General features: G+C 63.1%; 1 protein-coding gene across 4 annotated transcripts in view; it reads left to right on the top strand.

Annotated features, from left to right (window-relative positions):
* Positions 1–1,540: 1,540 nt before the first annotated feature.
* PAX8 (paired box 8) overlaps positions 1,541–21,066 on the top strand; it is a 29,620-nt gene continuing 10,094 nt past the window's right edge. For 2 of the 4 annotated variants that reach the window (XM_075911023.1, XM_075911022.1), the window contains exons 1-5: positions 1,541–1,691; positions 1,872–1,964; positions 18,672–18,837; positions 20,001–20,198; positions 20,713–20,801. In XM_075911023.1, the coding sequence (XP_075767138.1) occupies positions 1,940–1,964; positions 18,672–18,837; positions 20,001–20,198; positions 20,713–20,801 (478 nt within the window). In that variant the 5' untranslated portion in view covers positions 1,541–1,691; positions 1,872–1,939. Of the gene's footprint in view, positions 1,692–1,871; positions 1,965–18,671; positions 18,838–19,997; positions 20,199–20,712; positions 20,802–21,066 lie in introns of all 4 variants that reach the window. The other 2 variants (XM_075911021.1, XM_075911020.1) reach the window with 1 other exon arrangement.

Below are 21,066 nucleotides of genomic sequence, written 5' to 3'. Positions count from 1 at the left end.
GCAGCGTGTCCGGGGGCAGCGAGCAGGGCCGGGAGCTGGGGCCGTTGCGCTCTGTGGGGCAGGGGCAGGCGGGGTGACTGAGGGCAAGTCCCTGCCCTGCTCTGTGCCTCCGTTTCCCTGTGCCCGGGGGGAAGGCCCCTTGAGCCGGGGGGGGGGCTGCGGGGCTGAGCCCAGCGGGGCAGAGCAGGGTCCCAGGAGCTTCCTCCGCGGCGCCTTTGCAGGCTCCTCCCGCTCCCCGGCGGGGCGTGCGGGGCGGGGAAGCAGCAGCGGGGAGGTTGTGAGGCCGCCCGGCACGCGCGGGTGTGTCCCTGGTCCGCCTTGCCGGCAGGGGGCGCTGCAGGGCGCGGTGCGCTCAGTGCTCGCCCCTGGGAGCAGCCTGGTTTGTCCCCCGGGGTTCGGTTCCTGCAGGCGCTCGAGGCCCAGGCGCTCGCAGGGGCCGGCAAGGAGCCCGTGAAAAGGGAGGTGACGTCATCGACAGTGACACTGGTCCTTAGACCATCCCCATGGCCACCTCACCCTCCCCATGCAGGTGTGCGCCCCTCACGCGTGCACACACTCACTACACGTGTGCATATGCACACTCATTACACACGTGCACACCCGCACACTCATCACACGTGCACACACATTCACTACACATGCGCGCGCACACACTCATTACACACGTGCACACCCGCACACTCATCACACGTGCACACACATTCACTACACATGCGCGCGCACACACTCATTACACACGGGCACACCCCACACATCACACGTGCAAACCGACACACTCATCACAGAACACACGCACACACACTAATCCCACGTGCACACACGTGCACACACATTCACTACACATGTGTGCACACACACACCCATTACACACGTGCGCACCCCCACACACCACACGTGCAAACCGACACACTCATCACAGAACACACGCACACACACTCATCCCACGTGCACACACATGCACACACAATCACTACACATGTGTGCACACACACACCCATTACACACGTGCGCACCGACAGGCACACACACGCATCCACGTGCGCACACACTCACAAATGACTCTGGGCAAGTGATTTTGGAGGCCGGGTTGAGGCCGGGACCCAATTCCTGACCCCAGCGGTGCTCTCGGGACGCGGCCTGTGTTCCCCAGCGCCCAGGGGCTCTGGCTTTCCTGCCGGCCTGCCTGGCCTTGCACACACCTGCTCACCAGGGTCTGGGCCTCCGCTCCCTCGGGCCGGGCCTGCCGGTTGGACGCTGCCATGGGCTCTATGGGCCCTCGGAAGGAGGCTGGGAGGGGACCAGGCTTGGGGCTCGGCGGCGGGTGCTTGCCCCTGACAACAGGGATCTGCCCGGACCGGCTCAGCCGGGGCAGCCCTGGCCGGGGGGCGCCGTGCGGGCTGGGGGGGCTCCCCCCTCCCTACTTTCCAGCCCCGGCTCCTGCATCTTTCTTGTTAACTCTTCCAGCCGCTCAGCCATGACCCCCCGCCCCCGCCAAAAGCCCGGCCAGCCAATCCCGCGCCGCTCCGCTCCGCCGGGCGCTCGGGGGGACCCCGGGGGATAAAACCGGCTGGAAGTGACTCGGGCTGGAAACAACTTCCCGAGCAACCCCAAGTCAACGGGAGATTTCGGGGGCGCTTCCCCCGCAGCGGGGCTGGAGAGCGGCGGGCAGGGCGGGGGCTGCAGCCGAACAGGTGAGAGCAAGGCCCCCCCATGGCTGCTCCGCTCGGTCCCAATGGGGGGCGACCCTAGCGGGAGGGCGTCGCCCCGAGCCCGCTGCATCCCCCGGCGGAGGCCGCCTCAGACTCCAGGGTCCCTCCGGGCTGCCGGGGCCGGTCCGTTTGCAGCCTCCTATTTCCCTGCTTCCCCTCCAGGCCCGCGAGACCCTGAGTGGCCCCGGCTCCGCTGCAGCCTTCCCCGGAGGGGCGGCCCCGCCCCAGCCATGCCCCACAGCTCCATCCGCTCAGGTAAGGGCCCCGCGGGGCTGCGGCGGTGCGGGGGGGGGGGGATGCTCCAGTCACGTGCAGAGGGGCCGTCACATGCCCCCCCCCAGGCTCAAACCGCTGCCAGGCTGAGGCCCGGCTCGGCCCTCGCGACCCCCGCCCGGCCCGGGCCAGCCCCATAGGGGGGAGGTGACCCTGCTCGGGCTGCGGGCACCGGGTGCGGGAATCGGGCCGGGGGGGCATCGCCCCATCGGGCCGCATTGAGCCGGGGCCTTTCGGTCTCCCGGGCCGGGCCGGGGAAGTTCACGGCCCAGCTGCCCCCCCCCCCCCAGTCCTGCCCCACGTGGGACTCCGCCCGAACCAGCGCGGAGCGGGAGCCGGCGGGGTCCGACCCGCTTCCCTTCGGCTCCGGATTCCTTCCCACGGGGCGGACGCGCTCCCCGAGCCGCCTATCCCGGGGGTGTCAGCCCCGCTCAGCCTGCGGCCTGGCCCCGGCGTGCACCTGCCGACGGGGCTGGATGAGCGCCCGGAGCCGGGCCGTGGGCTGGGCAGGGGCGGGGGGCCCGAGCTGGGGCAGTTCGCGGAACTTTGGCCCCGCTCCGGCGGGTCCCGGCTTGCCCCGTGGGGACGGGCTGGAGCCGCATTCTCGATGCTGGGGGCCGGGCCGGGGCTTCACTTGACACCTCCCCCGACACGGGCTGCCCCGGCCCGGAGCTCGCGGCTGGGGAGGCAGATCCTGTGTCTGGCCGGAGCTACCAGGCGGGGGCGGGGCGGGGGCGGACCCGATCCGGGCTTGGGATCGGTTCCGGGCGCCGGGCCCTGCGCGGGGCGTGGGGGGGGGGGGGGGGGGGGAGGGGGAGGTCAGAGCCGGCGGGGGCCTCTCTCTAGCCACCCAGCCGGGCTGCGGGCGCGTCCCCTGCTCCTGGCCTCGGATCCCGCCCCGGCTGCCTTAGCTGGGCGCTTTGGGCAGCGGCCCCTTAGCCCGGCTTTGTACCTGCCCCCCCCCACTCTCTGGGGATACGCGGGGGCTCGGGTCCCGGGCGGGCGGAGCTGGTTAATATCACGGCGCGGGGCTGGGGGGCCGCGGTAGCCGCCCCCGGTCCGCTCGGGCCCCGCTTTGTCCGCCCTCAGCCAGGTCCTTGAGGGTCTTTTCTTCACAACCTAGCGGCCCGAGCCGGCGGGGCCTGGAGCGGGGAATCCGGCGTCGCTTCGCTTCCCCTTCGCCCCGCGCCCGGCTGGGAACCGAGTTTGTAACAAAGGAACCGGGAGGCGAGCCCCAGTTCTCCCGGCTCGCGCAGCCCCGGGCAGGGCGGGCGAAGGGGTCAGCAGAGAGCCACGGCCCCCGGTTCTGGCCCGGCCTCCCTTTCAAACGCCGCCTGGGCCGCACCGTGTAATGCCCGGGCTCGGGCTGGTTCTCCCCACGCGCGGTTGTGGCTTATTCCGTGAGTGTCTTACTGGGGTCACTCGGCGGCCCGGCGCCGTGTGAACCCTGGAGCGGGGCTGCCGGCCTCGCGTGTTCTCTGCCGCCCGCGGGGCCCTGCCGCGCTGGGTCCGCCGCTGGCTTTGGGGGGGACTGGGCTGCGGCGGGCGCCCGGCGTCTGGAGCGGGGCTGGATTTTCCGCCGACGCGGCGGCTCCAACGCTCGCAGCCCCCGCTCAGGGGCACTGCCCCCGAGGTACCGTCGGGGCGTCCCGGGGGGCCGGTGTCGCCTGCGCCCCAAGAACTGGCGGCAGGAAACCCCGCGGGCCCTGCCCGGCTTGTGCGGCGGGAGAACCGGACCCCGGCGCCCTGTGGCGCTGGGCGGACAGGCGGCTTTGCGGGCTGCCGCTGCGGTTCTAGGCGGCTCATCGCCCACGAGAAAGTCCCGGGGCAAGTGGCGAGCGGCTCGGCGGGGGCCGGACTGTTCCGGGGGCGGGTTCATATCCCGCCCCGAATCCGAGGGGGGTTGATTCTTTTTAAAGCGATTTTCTGTGATTTGTTGGGGGGGGGCGCGATGCGGGGGGGCTGGAAAGGAGTCAGGGACTGGCTTGGCTCCGTGCCACCCCCCCCCCCGCACGCTGTCCCAGCATCACTGCCCTGAGCTCCCCCCCTGACCCGATCTGGCGGAGCTGGGGGGTTTCTAGTAGGTTCTAGGCCAGAGCAGCGGGACCTGGCTCCGCTCAGCACCCTGGGGTGGGGGGAACAGCCGCGAGATACGAGGGGATTTCTTCTCCTCCCCCCGAAAGTGTCCCCGTGTTCGCCCGTGCGCTCTGGCACCCGCTCGCTCCGGTCACCCCGCTGCCAGCGGCTCCGTGGCCTGCGGGGAGCTAGGTTTGTCCTGGTGCCAGGGGCGCAAGAGCGGGCGGCCCCCGCCCCCCGGCTGGACTCTGCCTGGGCAGGCTCAGGGTTTAATCATTCTCGGCCGGGAGGGAGCGGGGGGGGGGGGGGGGCGGGGGGGGGGCTGTTTCCTTAAGGCGCAAAACGCCTAAAAATCCCGGTCTGAGCCCGGCTGGGGAGGTAAAAGCTTTACAAGAGGCCCCCCCGCCCAGCCTCCCCATGAGCCACCCCCCAGCCGCCCCCTCGCTCCCCCGCCCAGCCTCCCGCCCTCATGAGCCAGCGCTGTACCCCCCAGCCACCCCCGGTCCCCTCGCCCAGCCTCCCGCCCTCATGAGCCAGCGCTGTACCCCCCAGCCACCCCCCGTCCCCTCGCCCAGCCTCCCGCCCCCATGAGCCAGCGCTGCACCCCCCAGGCGCCCCCTCTCCCAGCCCCCGATCACAGCACCGCACAGGATGCACTTGCCAACACGGCCCCGCGGCGGGACCCGCAATGGTGCGGACAAGCGGATTGGGACCCTCCCCCCGCACCCTCCGTACACACAACACGGGAAGGGAGAGGGGCCCCCGGCTCCCCCAGAGAGCCCCAGTTCTGTGCGTGCGCCTGGCGGGCCCAGCACACGCAGCCCGAAGGCGCGTCCAGCGCAGTGTCCTGTCTCTGACAGTGGCCAAGGCGGGCGCCCCAGGGGGAGGGAACAGAGCAGGGATCCCAAGGGGTTCCTCCCCTCTCGCTCAGTCCCAGCCCCGACAGACGGAGCCGGGCGCCCTCCCTGCCCAGCCTGCCGTCGATGGGTGTAGCTGGTTTGGGAAGCCTGTTAAAACAGACACAGGCGCGCTCCCGGCTGCCTGGGCGGCCAGTGACGGGCCCGCCGGGACTCGGGCCCTGGGCGAGGCAGGAATCGGAGCGAGTGTCAAGGCGGCCGCGCACCCCCCCGCGGCTTCGAAGGGGCCGGAGCTCGGGCGCTGGCGGCCCAGCCCAGGGGGCACCGAGAATCGCGCTGGAGCGACGGTGCCTGATGTGGGGCAGGTTCCAGGCAGGAGCGTAACCTGCGGGGGCCAAGCCGCTCCCCCCCCCCGCTGGGGGGGGGGCTGCCGCTTCCCACTGAGCGAGTACCCGGCCTGCCCCCCCCCTCCGCGTGCAAACGGAGGTGCCGCCCCCTGGGTGACCGGCGGCTCCGGAGCCAGGCTGGGGGCGGCCTCCCCCCAGAGCAGAGGCACGTGGCATCTGGGGGGCCGCTCTGCGCACCCGGGGCTCGCGGTCAGTCCGACTCCTGCGCCGCCGGCCGGGCTCAGAGCCTGGGTAAAGTCGCAGCCGCCACTGACAGCCGCGAGGGCCCGACCCCTCCGCGACTGATCCGGCCTGTGCCGGGGGGCGGGGCACGAACCCCCCAGGCCCTGAGCGCACGTCGAGGCCCGCGCCAGGCCGGCGGCGCAGGGAGACTGGCCCAGCCAGCGGCTGGGTGCGGAGGGCAGGGGGCTGCGCGCTCCCCTGGGGACCAGGGAAGACTCAGCGGGACGCGCGGGGACGCTGTGAGCCCCGGCCAGGCGCAGGCCGGCGTGTCGGGTTTCGGGGAGCCGGGTCCCGTCGCGTTTGTCCGGCGCGCCCTTGGCAGGGACTCCCCGCGCCCCCGGCTGCGCCCGGGAGCCGAGCTCCTCAAGCGAACCGCCCCGAAGCGCCGCCGGGCAGCAACCTGCGCTCCGGGCCGGCTCCGCCGCTGGTTACACCGGGAGCGGCTCCGATTCTCGGGGGCTTCGCCTGATGGGCGCCAGGGCAGGGGGCAGCTGCTGCCGGGGGCGGCTTTTTCCCGAAGAGCCAGGAGCTTCTGAACAGAGTTCGTGGGGCGAGGCTCCCAGCTTCCCGACTGGGGAAGGCCCCGGCGCGCCCTGCGGGGCCTGCGACCGCGGAGTCCCGCCAGCCCCAGAGGGCTGCAGCTGGCCCCGTTAACTCCAGCGGGACCCGGCCGATGAGGGCGGCAGGAGCAAGGCCAAAACCTGCGTCCCATTCCCAGCTCTGCCCCTGAGTCAGGCGCCGCCCCGTGCCTCAGTTTCCCCCCGTGCAATGGGGAGGCTCAGATTCCCAGAGGGAAGGGGCACGCTCAGGTCAGAACGCGTGGGGCGGAGCCAGGGGCGGGGTCAGTGTGTGTGTGGGGGGGGGGGTGCGGAGTGTGGGGCAGGGCCAGTGGGGGGGTGCGGATGTGGGGTGGGGAAAGGGGGGTCTGGCTGTGGTCAAGTGTAGTCAAGCGTCAGAGGGGTCTGGACCAGCTCTGCCATGGGGCTGGGACCCCCAGCAGGTTTCAGCTGCAGCCAGGCCCGGGGCAGGGGGGGCTTCCATGACGTGTCCCCACTTGGCCTTTTCCCCCCACCCTGAGCTTTTGCAGCGTCTGTCCTGTGAGAGAGGGGCTGTCTGGGACCCGGGAGTTCTCTCTCTCGCTGCCCCTGCAACTCTGCTCCAGAAACATTTTTGATCCCTATTTGGGAAAAAGCTGGAAGAGGTTTTCCTGTCCTAAGCTGGTGAAATACAACGGCTCTGGAGGAGTCAGAGAATACTAGGACTGGAAGGGACCTGGAGAGTCACCGAGTCCAGTCCCCTGCCCTCATGGCAGGACCCAGCGCTGCCCAGACCATCCCTGAGAGACATTTATCTAACCTGCTCTGAAATATCTCCAGAGATGGGGATTCCACAACCTCCCTGGGCAATTTATTCCAGTTTTTGACCACCCTGACAGGCAGGAACTTTTTCCTAATGTCCAACCTAAACCTCCCTTGCTGCAGTTTAAGCCCATTGCTGCTTGTTCTATCCTCAGAGGCCAAGATGTACAAGTTTTCTCCCTCCTCCTCATGACCCCCTTTTAGATACCTGAAAATGGCTACCATGTCCCCCCTCAATCTTCTCTTTTCTAAACTAAACAAACCCAATTCCTTCAGCCTTCCCTCGTAGCTCATGTTCTCTAGACCTTTCATCATTCTTGTTGCTCTTCTCTGGACCCTCTCCAATTTCTCCACATCTTTCCTGAAATGCGGTGCCCAGAACTGGACACAATACTCCAACTGAGGCCTAACCAGCACAGAGTAGAGCGGAAGAATGACTTCTCCTGTCTTGCTCACAACACACCTGTTAATGCAGCCCAGAATCATATTTGCTTTCTTTGCAACAGCATCACACTGTTGATTCCTATTTAGCTTGTGGTCCACTATAACCCCTAGATCCCTTTCTGCCGTACTCCTTCCTAGACAGTCGCTTCCCATTCTGTGTGTGTGAGACTGATTGTTCCTTCCTAAGGGGAGCACTTTGCATTTGTCTTTATTAAACTTCATCCCATTTACCTCAGACCATTTCTCCAATTTGTCCAGGTCATTTTGAATTCTGACCCTATCCTCCAGAGCAGTCACAACCCCTCCCAGCTTGGTATCATCTGCAAACTTACTAAGGGTACTTTCTATGACAATATCTAAATCGTTGATGAAGATATTGAACAGAGCCAGTCCCAAAACAGACCCCTGTGGAACCCCACTTGTTATGCCTTTCCAGCAGGATTGAGAACCATTAATAACTACTCTGAGTACAGTTATCCAGCCAGTTATGCACCCACCTTATAGTAGCCCCATCTAAGTTGTATTTGCCTAGTTTATTGATAAGAATATCATGCGAGACAATACCAAATGCCTTACTAAAGTCTAAGTATACCACATCCACCGCTTCTCCCTTATCCACAAGACTCCTTATCCTATCAATGAAAGCTATCAGATTGGTTTGACATGATTTGTTCTGTACAAATCCATGCTGGCTGTTCCCTATCACCTTACTACCTTCCAAGTGTTTGCAGATGATTTCCTTAGGAAGTCAGAGGGCTTTAAATCAGCAGGTGCGAGAACTTGTACCCAAGAGTTTCAAAAGAGCTGGCCAAGCTGTTTCCTGCCCCATTCCTTTTTGTGCTGGAGCACAGGGGAAAGCCAGCATGTCCGTATTTAGAGGGGACAGCTTGGGGAGCCATAGGCCTGCCAGCCTGACCTTGGCTGGGGGGGGGGGGGGTGTAGTGGCCAGTCTGGCACCCCTGCAGTAACGACAGAAGGGACATTAACAGACCCTGACACTTTCTTTCCATTTTAATGGGACTACGAGGCTGGTGGGTCAAGCTCACAGGGGGGCGATGCTCTCAGGCGGCTCCAAGGAACGTGGCCTCATCCTGACGTTGAGAGTCTAGGTGGATAAGAAAGTGAAGGGGCCCATATTAAACGACCTGCTCAGCTGCTGGCTGCCTGATCCATTTCCAGGGAAAACTGCCAAGGGGCCCCCATGAGCAGGGGGTTTTGGGGTCCCATGGGGTAGGCTGGGGCTCTTCATGCCATGTTCGTCTTTGCCAAACAAACCCTCCCTCCAACGTCTGCAGGTGGCACAAAGCCGGGGGAGGGGCAGGGGCAGGTCACGCAGAGCGAGCAGGGCACAAGTGAACACTACAGCGGGCAGGTGCTGTAGAGGGCTGGGCAGCAGGGGGCGGTAGGGGACCAGGCACGGAGGAGGGGGGGAGCTGGAGTCCCAGGGATGCAGGGGTGCGGCATAGGACGTGGGGTACAGAGAAGTGCCGTCAACTCCATGAGCAGAGTTTTACCCGCCTGTCCCATGAACCCGGCCCTCGACTGATGAGGTGGGTGAAAACCACAGTGCCAAAGGCGGGGGCCTTTTGTCTATGCTTTGGGGGCCCTGGAGCCACATGCCTGGCTTCCCTTTGCAAACAGGAGGGCTAGAGCTTAGCCCCTCCACAGCCGTTGGCTCGGGGATCTGGGGCTTTAAAAAACACCCCAACCAGTGAGATTGGGGTCAGCCCCCCCAGAGGCTGCTGGTTCAGAGAGGGCTCCCCAGGGCTGGGACAGGCTATGGGGCAGGCCCAGCACTGTGAGGCTGTGGCCTGTTTCTGGGGTGCTGTAGGGGGAGAGCCGACCCACAGGGTGCTCTGTGCGGGGGCTTGTTCCTGCAAATTTTCTGCAGTGGGCTCCCCACCAGCCCCATGGCAGCCAGGGCTTAATTTCAAGGGACGCACTTGGGATGGGCGATGGGGGGCGTGGGGGAGGGGAAAGCAGATTAAAAGAGAAGGGGGGCCCATTAGAGAGGCAGGAAGGAAATCAGGCCGGGCAATAGAAAAGCAAAATCTAATATCAACAAGGGAGAAATAAATGGAGATTAGGGCGAGCAAATTAGCTGTAATGGGCTCGGTGCTAATACAAGAATAACAGGCGAGGGGAGAATGCCTGCGAGGGGCGCAGGCCGCGGCGACGGAGCGCTCATGCGGGCAAGAGCCATTATGCCGGGGAGGCAGGATGGGAGTGAGGGGGGATGGGACAGAAAGGGGGACAGCTGGTGGCCAGGCAGTGGGGGAGCGTGGAGAGGCGGCACCGTGAAATGGCGCAGGGCTGGGGGGCTCTGTGTGGGGCGCAAGGCTTGGGGGCTTCTGTGTGGGGTGCAGGGCTGGGGGGCTTCTGTGTGAGGGGTGGTGTTGGGGGGCTCTGCCTGCCTGGTGGCTCTGTGTGGGGCGCAGGGCTGAAGGGGCTCTGTGTGGGGTGCAGGGCTGGGGGGCTTCTGTGTGAGGGGTTGGGTTGGGGGGCTCTGCCTGCCTGGTGGCTCTGTGTGGGGCGCAGGGCTGGGGGGCTCTGTGTGGGGTGCAGGGCTGGGGGGCTCTGTGTGGGGTGCAGGGCTGGGGGGCTCTGTGTGGGGCGCAGGGCTGGGGGGCTTCTGTGTGAGGGGTGGGGTTGGGGGGCTCTGCCTGCCTGATGGCTCTGTGTGGGGCACAGGGCTGGGGGGCTTCTGTGTGAGGGGTGGGGTTGGGAGCTCTGCCTGCCTGGTGGCTCTGTGTGGGGCACAGGGCTGGGAGGCTCTGTGTGGGGTGCAGGGCTGGGGGGCTCTGTGTGGGGCACAGGGCTGGGAGGCTCTGTGTGGGGTGCAGGGCTGGGGGGCTCCGTGTGGGGTGCAGGGCTGGGGGGCTCTGTGTGGGGCACAGCACACTTATGCTGCTGGCACCTCTGCTATCCAACCCCAGTCCTGCCGTGGGCCATATGGGGCAGCCCTGGGGGTCCGAGCAGGGGGCTGTTCACAGGCGTAAGGAAACAAGGCCTGTCAGAATCTGTCCCCAAAGGGGGCTGCCTGGGGCCTGATCCAGCGAGGTGCCAGCTCCCCAGACTCACGGGCGGGGGGCTGCACTCCTAGGGTGGGCACCAGCACCAGCCCACCAGTGCTACCTGTCCATCTGTCCCACCATGCCCAGGTATGTCCCTTTGTCTGTCCATCCATCCGCCCATCCCCACTGCAACCCCCTGTGTAGCCATCCTCCCCCAGACGCACCCCTCTGTCTCTCTAATCTAGTTGCAGGGTTTTTACCCTGTTGCCCATCACCGTGGTATCAGGGCAGCTCCCTCATCAGATCAAAAGAGAATCCTCTGGCGGAGTTCCTGGGGCCTCCCCAGTGCCAGGGTCAGGACGCCGCCTGGCGCAAGGGGGGCGGGGCTCAGGGAAGGGCGTGAAATGCGGCGGGAGGGGCTCTCTGTTGAGAGCACGTCTCACCCCCCCCCCCCGGCATGGCTCTGCTAGGGGGGCTGGCTTTCCGGGAGGCAGTTTCCCTGCCGCTTGGCGCCCCCCCCCCCGCCCGCTGGGATGCTGCAGTGCAAGGGGGTGTTTTCTCTGAAGTCTTCCTGGATTTTTGGGGGGGTGATTTGATTTTTGAACCCCCCTTTGTTGATGTTTTCACCAAACCGTGTGGGAGCCGTGCCCTGCAAGCCCGGCCAGCACTGGCCTGTGGTTGACCTTTGGGGTCTGCTGAATGAACGGGGGTTCCCAAAGAGGCTGGATACATTCATGGAGGGCAGGGCCATCGAGGCCGTTAGCCAGGCTGGGCGGGGAGGGAGCCTGTAGCCTCTGTCTGTCAGGGGCTGGGAATGGGCGACGGGCGGGATCATGGGATGGTCCCGGTTCTGTTCCCTCCCTCTGAGGTGCCCGGCATTGGCCTCTGTCTGGAGCCACGACCCTGGGCGGGATGCGTGTCCACCCCTGCGTGCATAACAGGGCTCTACACAGGCAGAGTCCTGCACATCCCAGTACCCCCCATCGCACTTCATGCTCCGATATGCTCCTGTGGGCTCTGGGTGCACGGCTGCAGATCTGCGTCCTGCCCAGGGATCCGTGTGCATGTAGGTCTGTGCATGCGTGTAGAGCTGTGAGTATGCATGTTAGTCAGAGCATGCTTGTAGCTCTGTGCAGGTCTGTGTGCATACGTCGAGGCCCTTGCGGGCACGTGTACGGTGCATGTATGGTGTGTGTACAGTGCGTGTACAGTGCGTGTACAGTGCGTGTACAGTGCGTGTACGGTGCGTGTACAGTGCGTGTACGTTGTGTGTACAGTGCGTGTACAGTGCATGTACAGTGCGTGTACGTTGTGTGTACAGTGCTTGTACGATGCATGTACAGTGCGTGTACGGTGCCACCCTGCCCTCTTTGGGGAACTTTGCGGCACTGCGCACGCGCAGGATTTATGTCCTTCCCAGGTTTCTTTGCTTCCCCCGGAAAAATGACTTTCTGAAGGGGAAGCGAAGGGAAGCCACAGGAGCGGCCATGCCCCCTCCCCTACAGTAGGTCCAGGTGCCAGGGCAGAGAGGTAAACCACTGTGGGGCAGGAGGCAGAACTGGGGAAGACCCAGCTGGTGGTTCCTACCCTGCGCAGGGCCCAGCTGTGAGTCCTGGCTGGGAAGGGGGAGGGGGGCAGGGCTTTCTCTTCCCCGTCCAGGGCAAGGTCAGACCCACCCCCAGATTTCTCCCCAGGCTGTAGGGAACCCCCCCCCCCCAGTTCCTGCACCCCAGTGCCTCAGCTTCAGGGAGGGGGATCCCTGTACAGAGATCTGCTCCTCCTTCGGCCCAGCCCGCTGTGCCCCCAGACCCTCTGCCGAGCCTCCTCTCTTGCCCTCAGACCCCCGATGAGCCCCCCAGTGCACGAGGCAGGTTGCCGGGCTCTTTGCAGCTAAGGGCCTGCAGTGGGGCTGACTTGCCTCCTGCGCGCCCGGGGGCCAGGGCCTTTGCGGGTGTAAAACGGGCGGGGGGAGCGGGCTGTGCCGGGAACATGGTGCCGGGGAGTGTGGGCTGCGGACTGTTCCTCGCGGCTCTTGGCGGGCGTGTAATGTACTCGGCAGGACACCGGCGGCTGAGGCCCCCTCGCTGGCTCCCCCGTCGCTGCAGCCCAGCCCGGCCTGGGGCGCCTGTTCCGAGTGGTGAGTGTGTCCCTGTGGGCTGGGCGCCGCCTGGGCCAGCTCCCAGTGCTGGAGCAAAGAGAGGCCCTGCACCCCCGTGGCAGAGCCACCGTCTGCAGCGCTAGTGTGGGTGGCGGGGGCGGGGAGCTAAAGGCACCCCCGTGCTCCAGGGCTCAGGCTGCGTGTGGACAGGCAGGCCCGTGGCCCAGCTCGGGTAGCGCTGTGGGGCGCACCGAGGCGCCGGGCAGCTGCGGAGCACAGGCCGCGCTTGGATAAAGATGGCAGCGTGGCCGTTGGGCCGGGGCTGGAGCCGGGCAGGGGCAGGCTCAGTGCGGGGCCCAGCCTGTGTGGGAGCAGCGACACGGCCCCCAGACCCACCGAGCGGGGTTGCTGCGTAGGCGTTGCCGGGTCTGCGCGGCGCTTGTCGCCCGGGGCAGCGGCCCTGCTCAGAACGCAGCATCGGGAGCCTGCGGAGCGCCGGGCCCTGGCCGAGGCGAGGGGAGACGGGGGCAGGGATCGGACGGGTCTGGCTCTGACATGGCCAGTGGGTGCTTAGTGGTGCCCATCCCCCGCCCCCTCCACTTGGCCACGCCCACTGCCGCTCCTGGTGCCGTTGGACGGTGGAACTGCCCGCCACTGGCTCTTGTCGAGCCAAGGGGTCGGGCGGTTCGAGGTGCGACTGGGCGGGTCTAGCGAGCAGGGCGGAGTGCAAGGGGCAGGGCTGACAGAAGAGCTGGAGCACTGGGCAAGGGGCCAGGACAGAGCAGTGGGGCTGAGGAGACCACGGAGCCTGCGGAGTGACAGTCGCACGGAGCCTTGACGCCGGGTGTGGCCCCTGGCCGGGCCCCATGCGTTCCCACGCGGCAGCCCCGAGCCAGGTCCATTGGCTCTGCTTGTCTGCTAGTCACCGCTGTGCTGGTGGGGTGTGTCTAGCGGCGTGAGGATGGTCCCGGGGGCTGGATGAAGCCCCCAGCCAGCGGCTCAGGTTATTTTTGGTAATGCAAACAACCTTTGCTGTTTGGGCGACATCAGCTTGGTGCGCCAGGCCCAATTTCACAGGTCCAGCGACACAGTGGGTCAGAGCGGGGGGGAGGGGAGAGAGGTTTGGGTCGGGGCCACTGGCCCACAGAAAAGTCAGCCGGGGCTGCACGGAAGTGAGAAGTTGTGACGGTGCATCAGGACCCCCCCGATCCTGCACCCCCGTAGCAGCAAGATGAGTCTCCGCCCGCCAGTAGAACGGGGGGGGGGGGGGGTTATTGCTCCTCCAGGCACAGCCCAGCACAGACGTGAGGTGGCTACAGGAGCCAGGGCCAGGACGCCTCAGACCCCTTGGGGGAGGGTCCATCGCCCCCCAGCACTCAGCTTAGTCTGTTCCCTTCATGTTCCCCAGCCAGAAACTCCCTCGCTCCCAGGCCCTGCCCCCCAGCCCGGTGTCTGTCTGTGCCTCCCTCCCTTTGTCTCCCCCCGGGAAGAGCTTTGTTCCCTGCCCAGGCTGGGACGAGGTGTCTGGCTGGGCCAATCCACTTGTGAGTGAGTCAGCCGGATCAATCGCACCCAAAGCAAGAGCAGGCCCAGCAAGCCAGAGAGATGGCCCAGGGCTGGCCAGCTGGGAGAACAGGGGACCGGAGAGCTGGACGAAGGAGGCTTTTTGGAAGGACACGGAGCCTGGATGGAGGAGCCAAGAGAGAGAGCCGGAGGTGGGGCCCGTCACTGCTGGGCTGGCTCATCGTGGCACAGGTGTGACCGGGGCGCTGTGGCACAACCCGGCCCCAGGCTCCGGCGCCGTGACCTGGTTTGGAAAAGGCTGCCTGGCCTCAGAGGAGGGGCCCGCCGGTGTGGCTGATCTGCTGCAGGGAGCCTTGCAGGGAGACGGGGGTGCTGGTAGAGAGACGGGGGCACCTTGCAGAGAGACTGGGGTGCTGGTGCCAAGGCCCAGGGGCAGGGCTGTGCAGTCTTGGGCCTCGGCTCAGGGGAGGGGCTACTCCCAGAGACTGGGGACACGCTGGGCAGAGACGCTGCCGAGACTCCAGGACGTGTGTCTCTGGCAAGGAGGCAGCCGGGTTCCAGTGACTCCCACGGCTGAGCAATGGGGCTGGCAGCCAAGACGTTCGCCCTGCGGCCGGGATCCCCTCCCGCCTGGGGCTGGACCTGCCCGGCAGGCTTGACGGGTGCCCCTTCGGAGCAGCATCGTCTGCAGTTACGCAGCGACCTGGTCCGTGGGCTAGGCCACAGCTGGCAGGACGTGCCTCCTCCAGCCACGTCCTCCCTGCCGCCAGCCGGCTGGGCGGTGCCTGGGTCTGCTTCAGTGTCTTCTCGCTCCTGGCACGTTCCCAGCCCGGCTGGTGCCAGTCTCGTCTCCGTTTCTCTGTACTCTGGTGCAGGCTGCTTTGGCGGCGGGGCTGTCCATGGGGTCCCGATTTCCTAGGCAAAATGCCGTCAGGACAGGCCAGTCCTCATGAGCATCAGCCGCTAAAAGCCGCTGCCCCGCGGGCGGAACGCGCTTGGCCCCTCCGGCTCCCGTCAGGGCGGCCGCAGCAGAACCGGCTCTGGAACCATTTCGCTATTTCAGCCTTGCCCTTGGTCTCTGCATTGCACCTAAATCCTTGGCTCCAGCGTGCATCCCGGAGCTCTGCGCCCAAGGCACCAGCGTCACATTCCCTTCGATCATCCAGGCGTCGTCCCGCCTTTGCCACATCGGCAGCAGCGTCTGCGACAAGACCTGGACACGTGGAATTTTGTCCGCAGGTTGTTCTCCTTCCCGCTACTTCCAGATGCTTTGCGGTCGGCCCTTTCCAGAGCGTCTGTAAGGCCACCAGCGCTGTCTTCGGCTGTTGCCCACACACCCTCGGCTCCACTCGCCCCTACTCCGACTGCCATGGTTCCCAGATGCTTCTTGCAAACCCTTCCATTCCCTTCTCACCTCCAGCCCTGCCGGGCGGAACGCCGGGCGGAGCTGGTGGCTGGCTCGCAGCGCTCAGCAGCGTGTCCAGAACAGGAGAAATGGGAGAATTTGTAGAAGACACAAGCTGGGCAGACTCTGCGTGTATGGTCTCGCTGGAATTCGCTGCCCCTGGTCCCGACCTCCCGCTGCTCTCCTGGGCGAGGAAGGAGAGTTTGGGGCTTCCTGTTGCTTTGTTTTAATCCAAGTAATTTCTGGCCTTTAGCTACAGCGGGTGAATCAGAAGTTGTTTGAGGCCACGTAGGTCTAGGAGTGCACAGAAAGGAACATAAACACTGTCAAATCAAGTGTAAAAATGTAATAAGAAAAGAAAAAAAGATTTTGAGGAACAGCTAGCCAAAAACTCAAAAAGAAATAACAAAATATTTTTTAAGTACATTAGAAGCAGGAAGCCTGCTAAAAAACCTGTGGGTCCCCTAGATGATCGAGCTATAAAAGGAGCAATCAAGGACAATAAAGCCATTGCGGAGAAACTAAATGATTTCTTTGCTTCAGTCTTCACGGCTGAGGACGTTGGGGAGATTCCTGAATCTGCACCGTCCTTTGTGGGTGATGAATCTGAGGAACTGTCCCGGATTGAAGTGTCATTAGAGGAGGTTTTGGAACAAATAGAAAAACTTAATGTTAACAAATCTCCGGACCGGATGGCATTCATCCAAGGGTTCTAAAAGAACTAAAATGGGAAATTGCTGAGCTATTATCTGTGGTTTGTAACCTATCCTTTAAATTGGCTTCCGTACCTAATGACTGGAAGGTAGCCAACATGACACCAATATTTAAAAAGGGCTCTAGAGGCGATCCTGGCAATTACAGACCGGTAAGTCTAACTTCAGTACCGGGCAAATTAGTCGAAACAATAGTAAAGAATAAAATTGTGAAGCATGTAGAAGAACATAATTTTTGGACAAAAGTCAACATGGTTTCTGTAAAGGGAAATCCTGTCTTACTAATCTGGTAGGGTATGTCTACACTACCCTCCTAGTTCGAACTAGGAGGGTAATGTAGGCATACCGCACTTGCAAATGAAGCCCGGGATTTGAATTTCCACGAGGTGTACCGGTAGTTCGGAATAGGAATCCTAGTTCGAACTACCTAGTTCGAGCCCCGTGTAGCCGCGCTGCACGGGGTTCGAACCAGCGGGGTTTTAAAAATGGCGGCTCCCCGCTTATGCAAATGAAGCCTGGGAAATTCAAATCCCGGGCTTCATTTGCAAGTGCGGTATGCCTACATTACCCCGCTAGTTCGAACTAGCGGGGTAGTGTAGACATACCCCCCGAGTTCTTTGAAGGGGTTAACAAATATGCGGACAAGGGGGATCCAGTAGATATAGTATACTTGGATTTTCAGAAAGCCTTTGACAAGGTCCCTCACAAAAGGCTCTTGTGTAAATTACATGGCCATGGGATAAGAGGGAAGGTCCTTTCTTGGATTGAGAACTGGTTAAAAGACAGGAAACAAAGGGTAGGAATAAATGGTAAATTTTCAGATTGGAGAGGGGTAACTAGTGGTGTCCCCCAAGGGTCAGTCCTGGGACCAATCCTTTTCCACTTATTCATAAATGATCTGGAGAAAGGGGTAAGCAGTGAGGTAGTAAAGTTTGCAGATGATACAAAACTATTTAGGATAGTCAAGACAGAAGCAGACTGTGAGGGACTCCAAGAAGATCTCACCAAACTGAGTGATTGGGCAACAAAATGGCAAATGAAATTTAATGTGGATAAGTGTAAAGTAATGCACATTGGGAAAAATAACCCAACTATACGTACAGTATGATGGGGGCTAATTTGACTACGACAAATCAGGAAAGATCTTGGAGTTATTGTGGACAGTTCTCTGAAAACTTCCACGCAGTGTGCAGCGGTGGTCAAAAAGGCAAATAGGTTGCTAGGAATTATTAAGAAAGGGATAGAAAATAAGACCCAGAATATCTTACTGCCCCTGTATAAAACTATGGTACGCCCACATCTTGAATACTGTGTACAGATGTGGTCTCCTCACCTCAAAAAAGATATTTTGGCCTTGGAAAGGGTTCAGAAAAGGGCAACTAATATGATTAGGGGTTTGGAACGGGTCCCATATGAGGAGAGGTTAAAGCGACTTGGACTTTTCAGTTTAGAAAAGAGGCGACTGAGGGGGGATATGATAGAGGTCTATAAAATCATGAGTGGTGTGGAGAGGGCTGATAAAGAAAAATTATTTATTAGTTCCCTAAATAGAAGAACTAGAGGACACCAAATGAAATTAATGGGTAGCAGGTTTAAAACTAATAAAAGAAAGTTCTTCTTCACACAGCGTGTAGTCAACCTGTGGAACTCCTTGCCAGAGGAGGCTGTGAAGGCTAGGACTATAATAGAGTTTAAAGAGAAGCTGGATAATTTCATGGAGGTTAGGTCCATAAAAGGCTATTTGCCAGGGGATAAAATGGTGTCCCTGGCCTCTGTTTGTCAGAGGCTGGAGAGGGATGGCAGGAGACAAATCGCTTGATCACTGTCTTCGGTCCACCCTCTCTGGGGCACGTGGTGCTGGCCACTGTCGGCAGACAGGATACTGGGCTAGATGGACCTTTGGTCTGACCCAGTACGGCCGTTCTTATGTTCTTATGCTTCCGTCTCCCATTTCAAGCAAACCCGTCTCCCTCAGAGCTGCTCTGTCCAGCAACCTCAGCTCAGATCTGGGTTTGTTTGTGCAGCACCTAGCACAAGGGGGCCTGATCGCGGAGCAGAGATATGGCTGGCCAGGCTGGGGGGGAGAGGCCAATGCCTGTGCCGTCCCTGGGGACGAGCGGGCCGTTCTAGTGCCCGTGCCCAGGCCCAGGCTAAATGGCTCGTGAGATTAAAACAATAATGGAAAAGGAAGGACTTGTACTTGTTTCTAGGCTCCTCGCCATGGGGCCACGGTGGAGGAGGGGGGTCACGTTTTCCACAGGGACAGCCACGTGCTTGTTCTGTAATCAGACACCAGTGGAGATTCTCCACCTGCGACTCCTGGAGCCGGGGCTAGGAGGGAACAGCCAATCGCACGATGGGCTCGTGGGCCCTGGCACCGTGGCCGGTGGCTCCAGGCGGCTGCTAAGGGTCTGATTGATCCCTGGGGCCCAAGGCTGGGAGATCGCGCGACGCGGTGGGTGCCGGCCCAGCCCTGACTAGAGACCATCCCCGGGGCCCGATCCCCTGCGGCCGAGCCTGTACGGGCCCCCGTAACCCCAGGCCGCCCGGGTGGGCTTTGTCTCCTGGCAGGGCACGGCGGGCTGAACCAGCTGGGCGGGGCCTTTGTGAACGGCCGCCCCCTGCCGGAAGTGGTCAGGCAGCGCATTGTGGACCTGGCCCACCAGGGCGTGCGGCCCTGCGACATCTCCCGCCAGCTGCGCGTCAGCCACGGCTGCGTCAGCAAAATCCTGGGCAGGTAAGCGCAGAGGCGGGAGATGGGGTGGGGCCTGCAGCGTCCCTGCCAGCCGCTCCTGGCTCCCATCAGACGGCAGCAGTGTCCCCTCCGCGGGATGCGCCAGGTTCTGTGACAGGCTGGCACAGGCGCCCCCCTCCCCCCGAGTAACTAGGGTAACGAGGGCCCAGTGGGCAGAGCTAAGGTGACACAAAGGCTGGTCAAGTGGGAAGGGCGCTCTCCGGCCCCCGAAGGCTCTGCCCTGGACGCCATGTGGCCCTGGGTCTGGACCTGAATTTCTGCTTGCCTCAGTTTCCCCTCTGCCAATGCTGACCATGATCTCAGGGTCTGAGCTTGGCTGGGACTCTTGGGGGGGGCTTGCTGCAGAACCTGGTCCCCAGTGGATCTCCATGGCAGTGTGGTGCCACCCTGGAGCTTGGCTCCCAGCAGGTTTGGCTGGCTGGTGCCGAGTGGTTGGAACCCTCCCCCCGAGAGCCTGTGGGTCCTGCTGCCAGTGGGGGTTCAGGGGGAGGTGCCAGGGGTTCGGCGGATCTTCACCCCAGTTGTCAGCTTAGCACGGGCCTTTGTGTGTGCTCTGGCTGCCGCTGGCCCAGGCGGTCGCACGGGGACCGGCAGCCCTGCCGTGTGCAGGGGGTTGTGCCTGAGCTACCTACGGGGGACGGTCAGGCAGGGCTGGCGCAGGCTTGGAAGGGGCGGCCTGGGGAAGGCCATTTGTTGGCACTACGTACTGACCCAGCCCCAGGCCACGGGCCCCGAGGGGCACCGGACACCACTGTGACGGGCACAGCAGGAGGTCCCAGGCCGTGCCTGGCCGGGTAACAGCTGACATAGTTCCCTGAGCCTGGCACCCCCTGACTATTTACAAATGCCCCATCCCAGACTCGGGGACACCCTGCTCCCGCTCTGTGCCTCAGTTTCCCCATCTGGGGCTAACACACTGTGACGCCCCGAATGCCCTGATCTCCGTGCAGGGAGGAACCTGCTGCTATTTCTCCCTGAGCCATCCAGGGCTGGGCTGCAAGACGAGCCCCCAGGAGCCGGCCCCGGCTCCGTTTGCAGGGAGTGTCTTGCTGCCAGACTCCCCCCAGCTCTGGTGCTCCAGCTGTGCCCGCCGTCTGCTTCCCTCGGTTTACCCGGTAACCCTCTCGCTTTCTCTATTGGAGTAGGTACTACGAGACCGGCAGCATCCGGCCCGGCGTCATCGGGGGCTCCAAGCCCAAGGTGGCCACCCCCAAGGTGGTGGAGAAAATCGGGGACTACAAGCGGCAGAACCCCACCATGTTCGCCTGGGAGATCCGGGACCGCCTGCTGGCCGAGGGCGTCTGCGACAGCGACACCGTGCCCAGTGTCAGCTCCATTAACAGGTCGGGGTGGTGAGAGACATGCCCTGGGGACCCCCACCCTCTCCCCTAGACATAGCCAGGCCTGTTCCCTCCCAGGGACCGCCCCATCCATCCAGGACCCCCATTCTCATTTAGCTGGGCCCTGCCCCATGCCGTGGAAAGGGCAGGGAGATGCCCAACACAGGCCCCGGGTGGGGGGGGGCAGTTAGGCCTTGGTCCCATTTAAACCCTACAAGGCCTGGGCACCACTTCAGTCCTGCTCCCTCCTGAGACTTGGGAGACTCCCTTGCCCCTCTCTGTGCCTCAGTTTCCCCACCCGGAACATGGGGCTAAAGTACTTTGAGCTGCCCCAGGGGCAAAGCAGGAGTGAAGTTGTACCTAGCGCTGGCCCGGGATGAGTCTGCCCCAGTCTGTGCTCGAACCCCTCCCCGAGGTCCAGCGCAGGATTCCGTCCCGCCGGGCTCCGAGGAGCAGCCCGGTTCTCACCCCGGACCTCAGGGCTGTGTCATTTCCTGGCGGCCCTTTCTCCCCTCAGAATCATCCGGACCAAGGTCCAGCAGCCGTTCAACCTGCCGCTGGACAGCTGCGTGGCCTCCAAGGCGCTGAGCCCCGGGCACAACCTGAGTAAGTTCTGGGCGGGGGCCGGGCCGCGCTCTGTCCCTGGAGCCAAACCGAATTCAGAGCAGGGCGAGTTCAGGGAGATTTTAGAAACATTTCTGGCAATTTTGAAAGTTTTTAAATGTTATTTTGGGCGGGGCGGGGATGCGGGCGCGGCAGGCGGCGGCGAAGATGCTTCGCTCTGGGTTTGAGCCCTTTTGCCCACGGTGGAGTCGTGAGACTGTCCAGGCCACTTTGCAACACAAAGTCTTTCCAAACTAACCGCCAAGTC

Source organism: Pelodiscus sinensis, chromosome 28 (assembly GCF_049634645.1).
Source record: "Pelodiscus sinensis isolate JC-2024 chromosome 28, ASM4963464v1, whole genome shotgun sequence".
In the NCBI taxonomy this organism is placed as follows: domain Eukaryota; kingdom Metazoa; phylum Chordata; order Testudines; family Trionychidae; genus Pelodiscus; species Pelodiscus sinensis.
The sequence above is the reverse complement of the archived record's forward strand: the minus strand, read 5'-3'. Positions and strand labels throughout refer to the sequence as shown.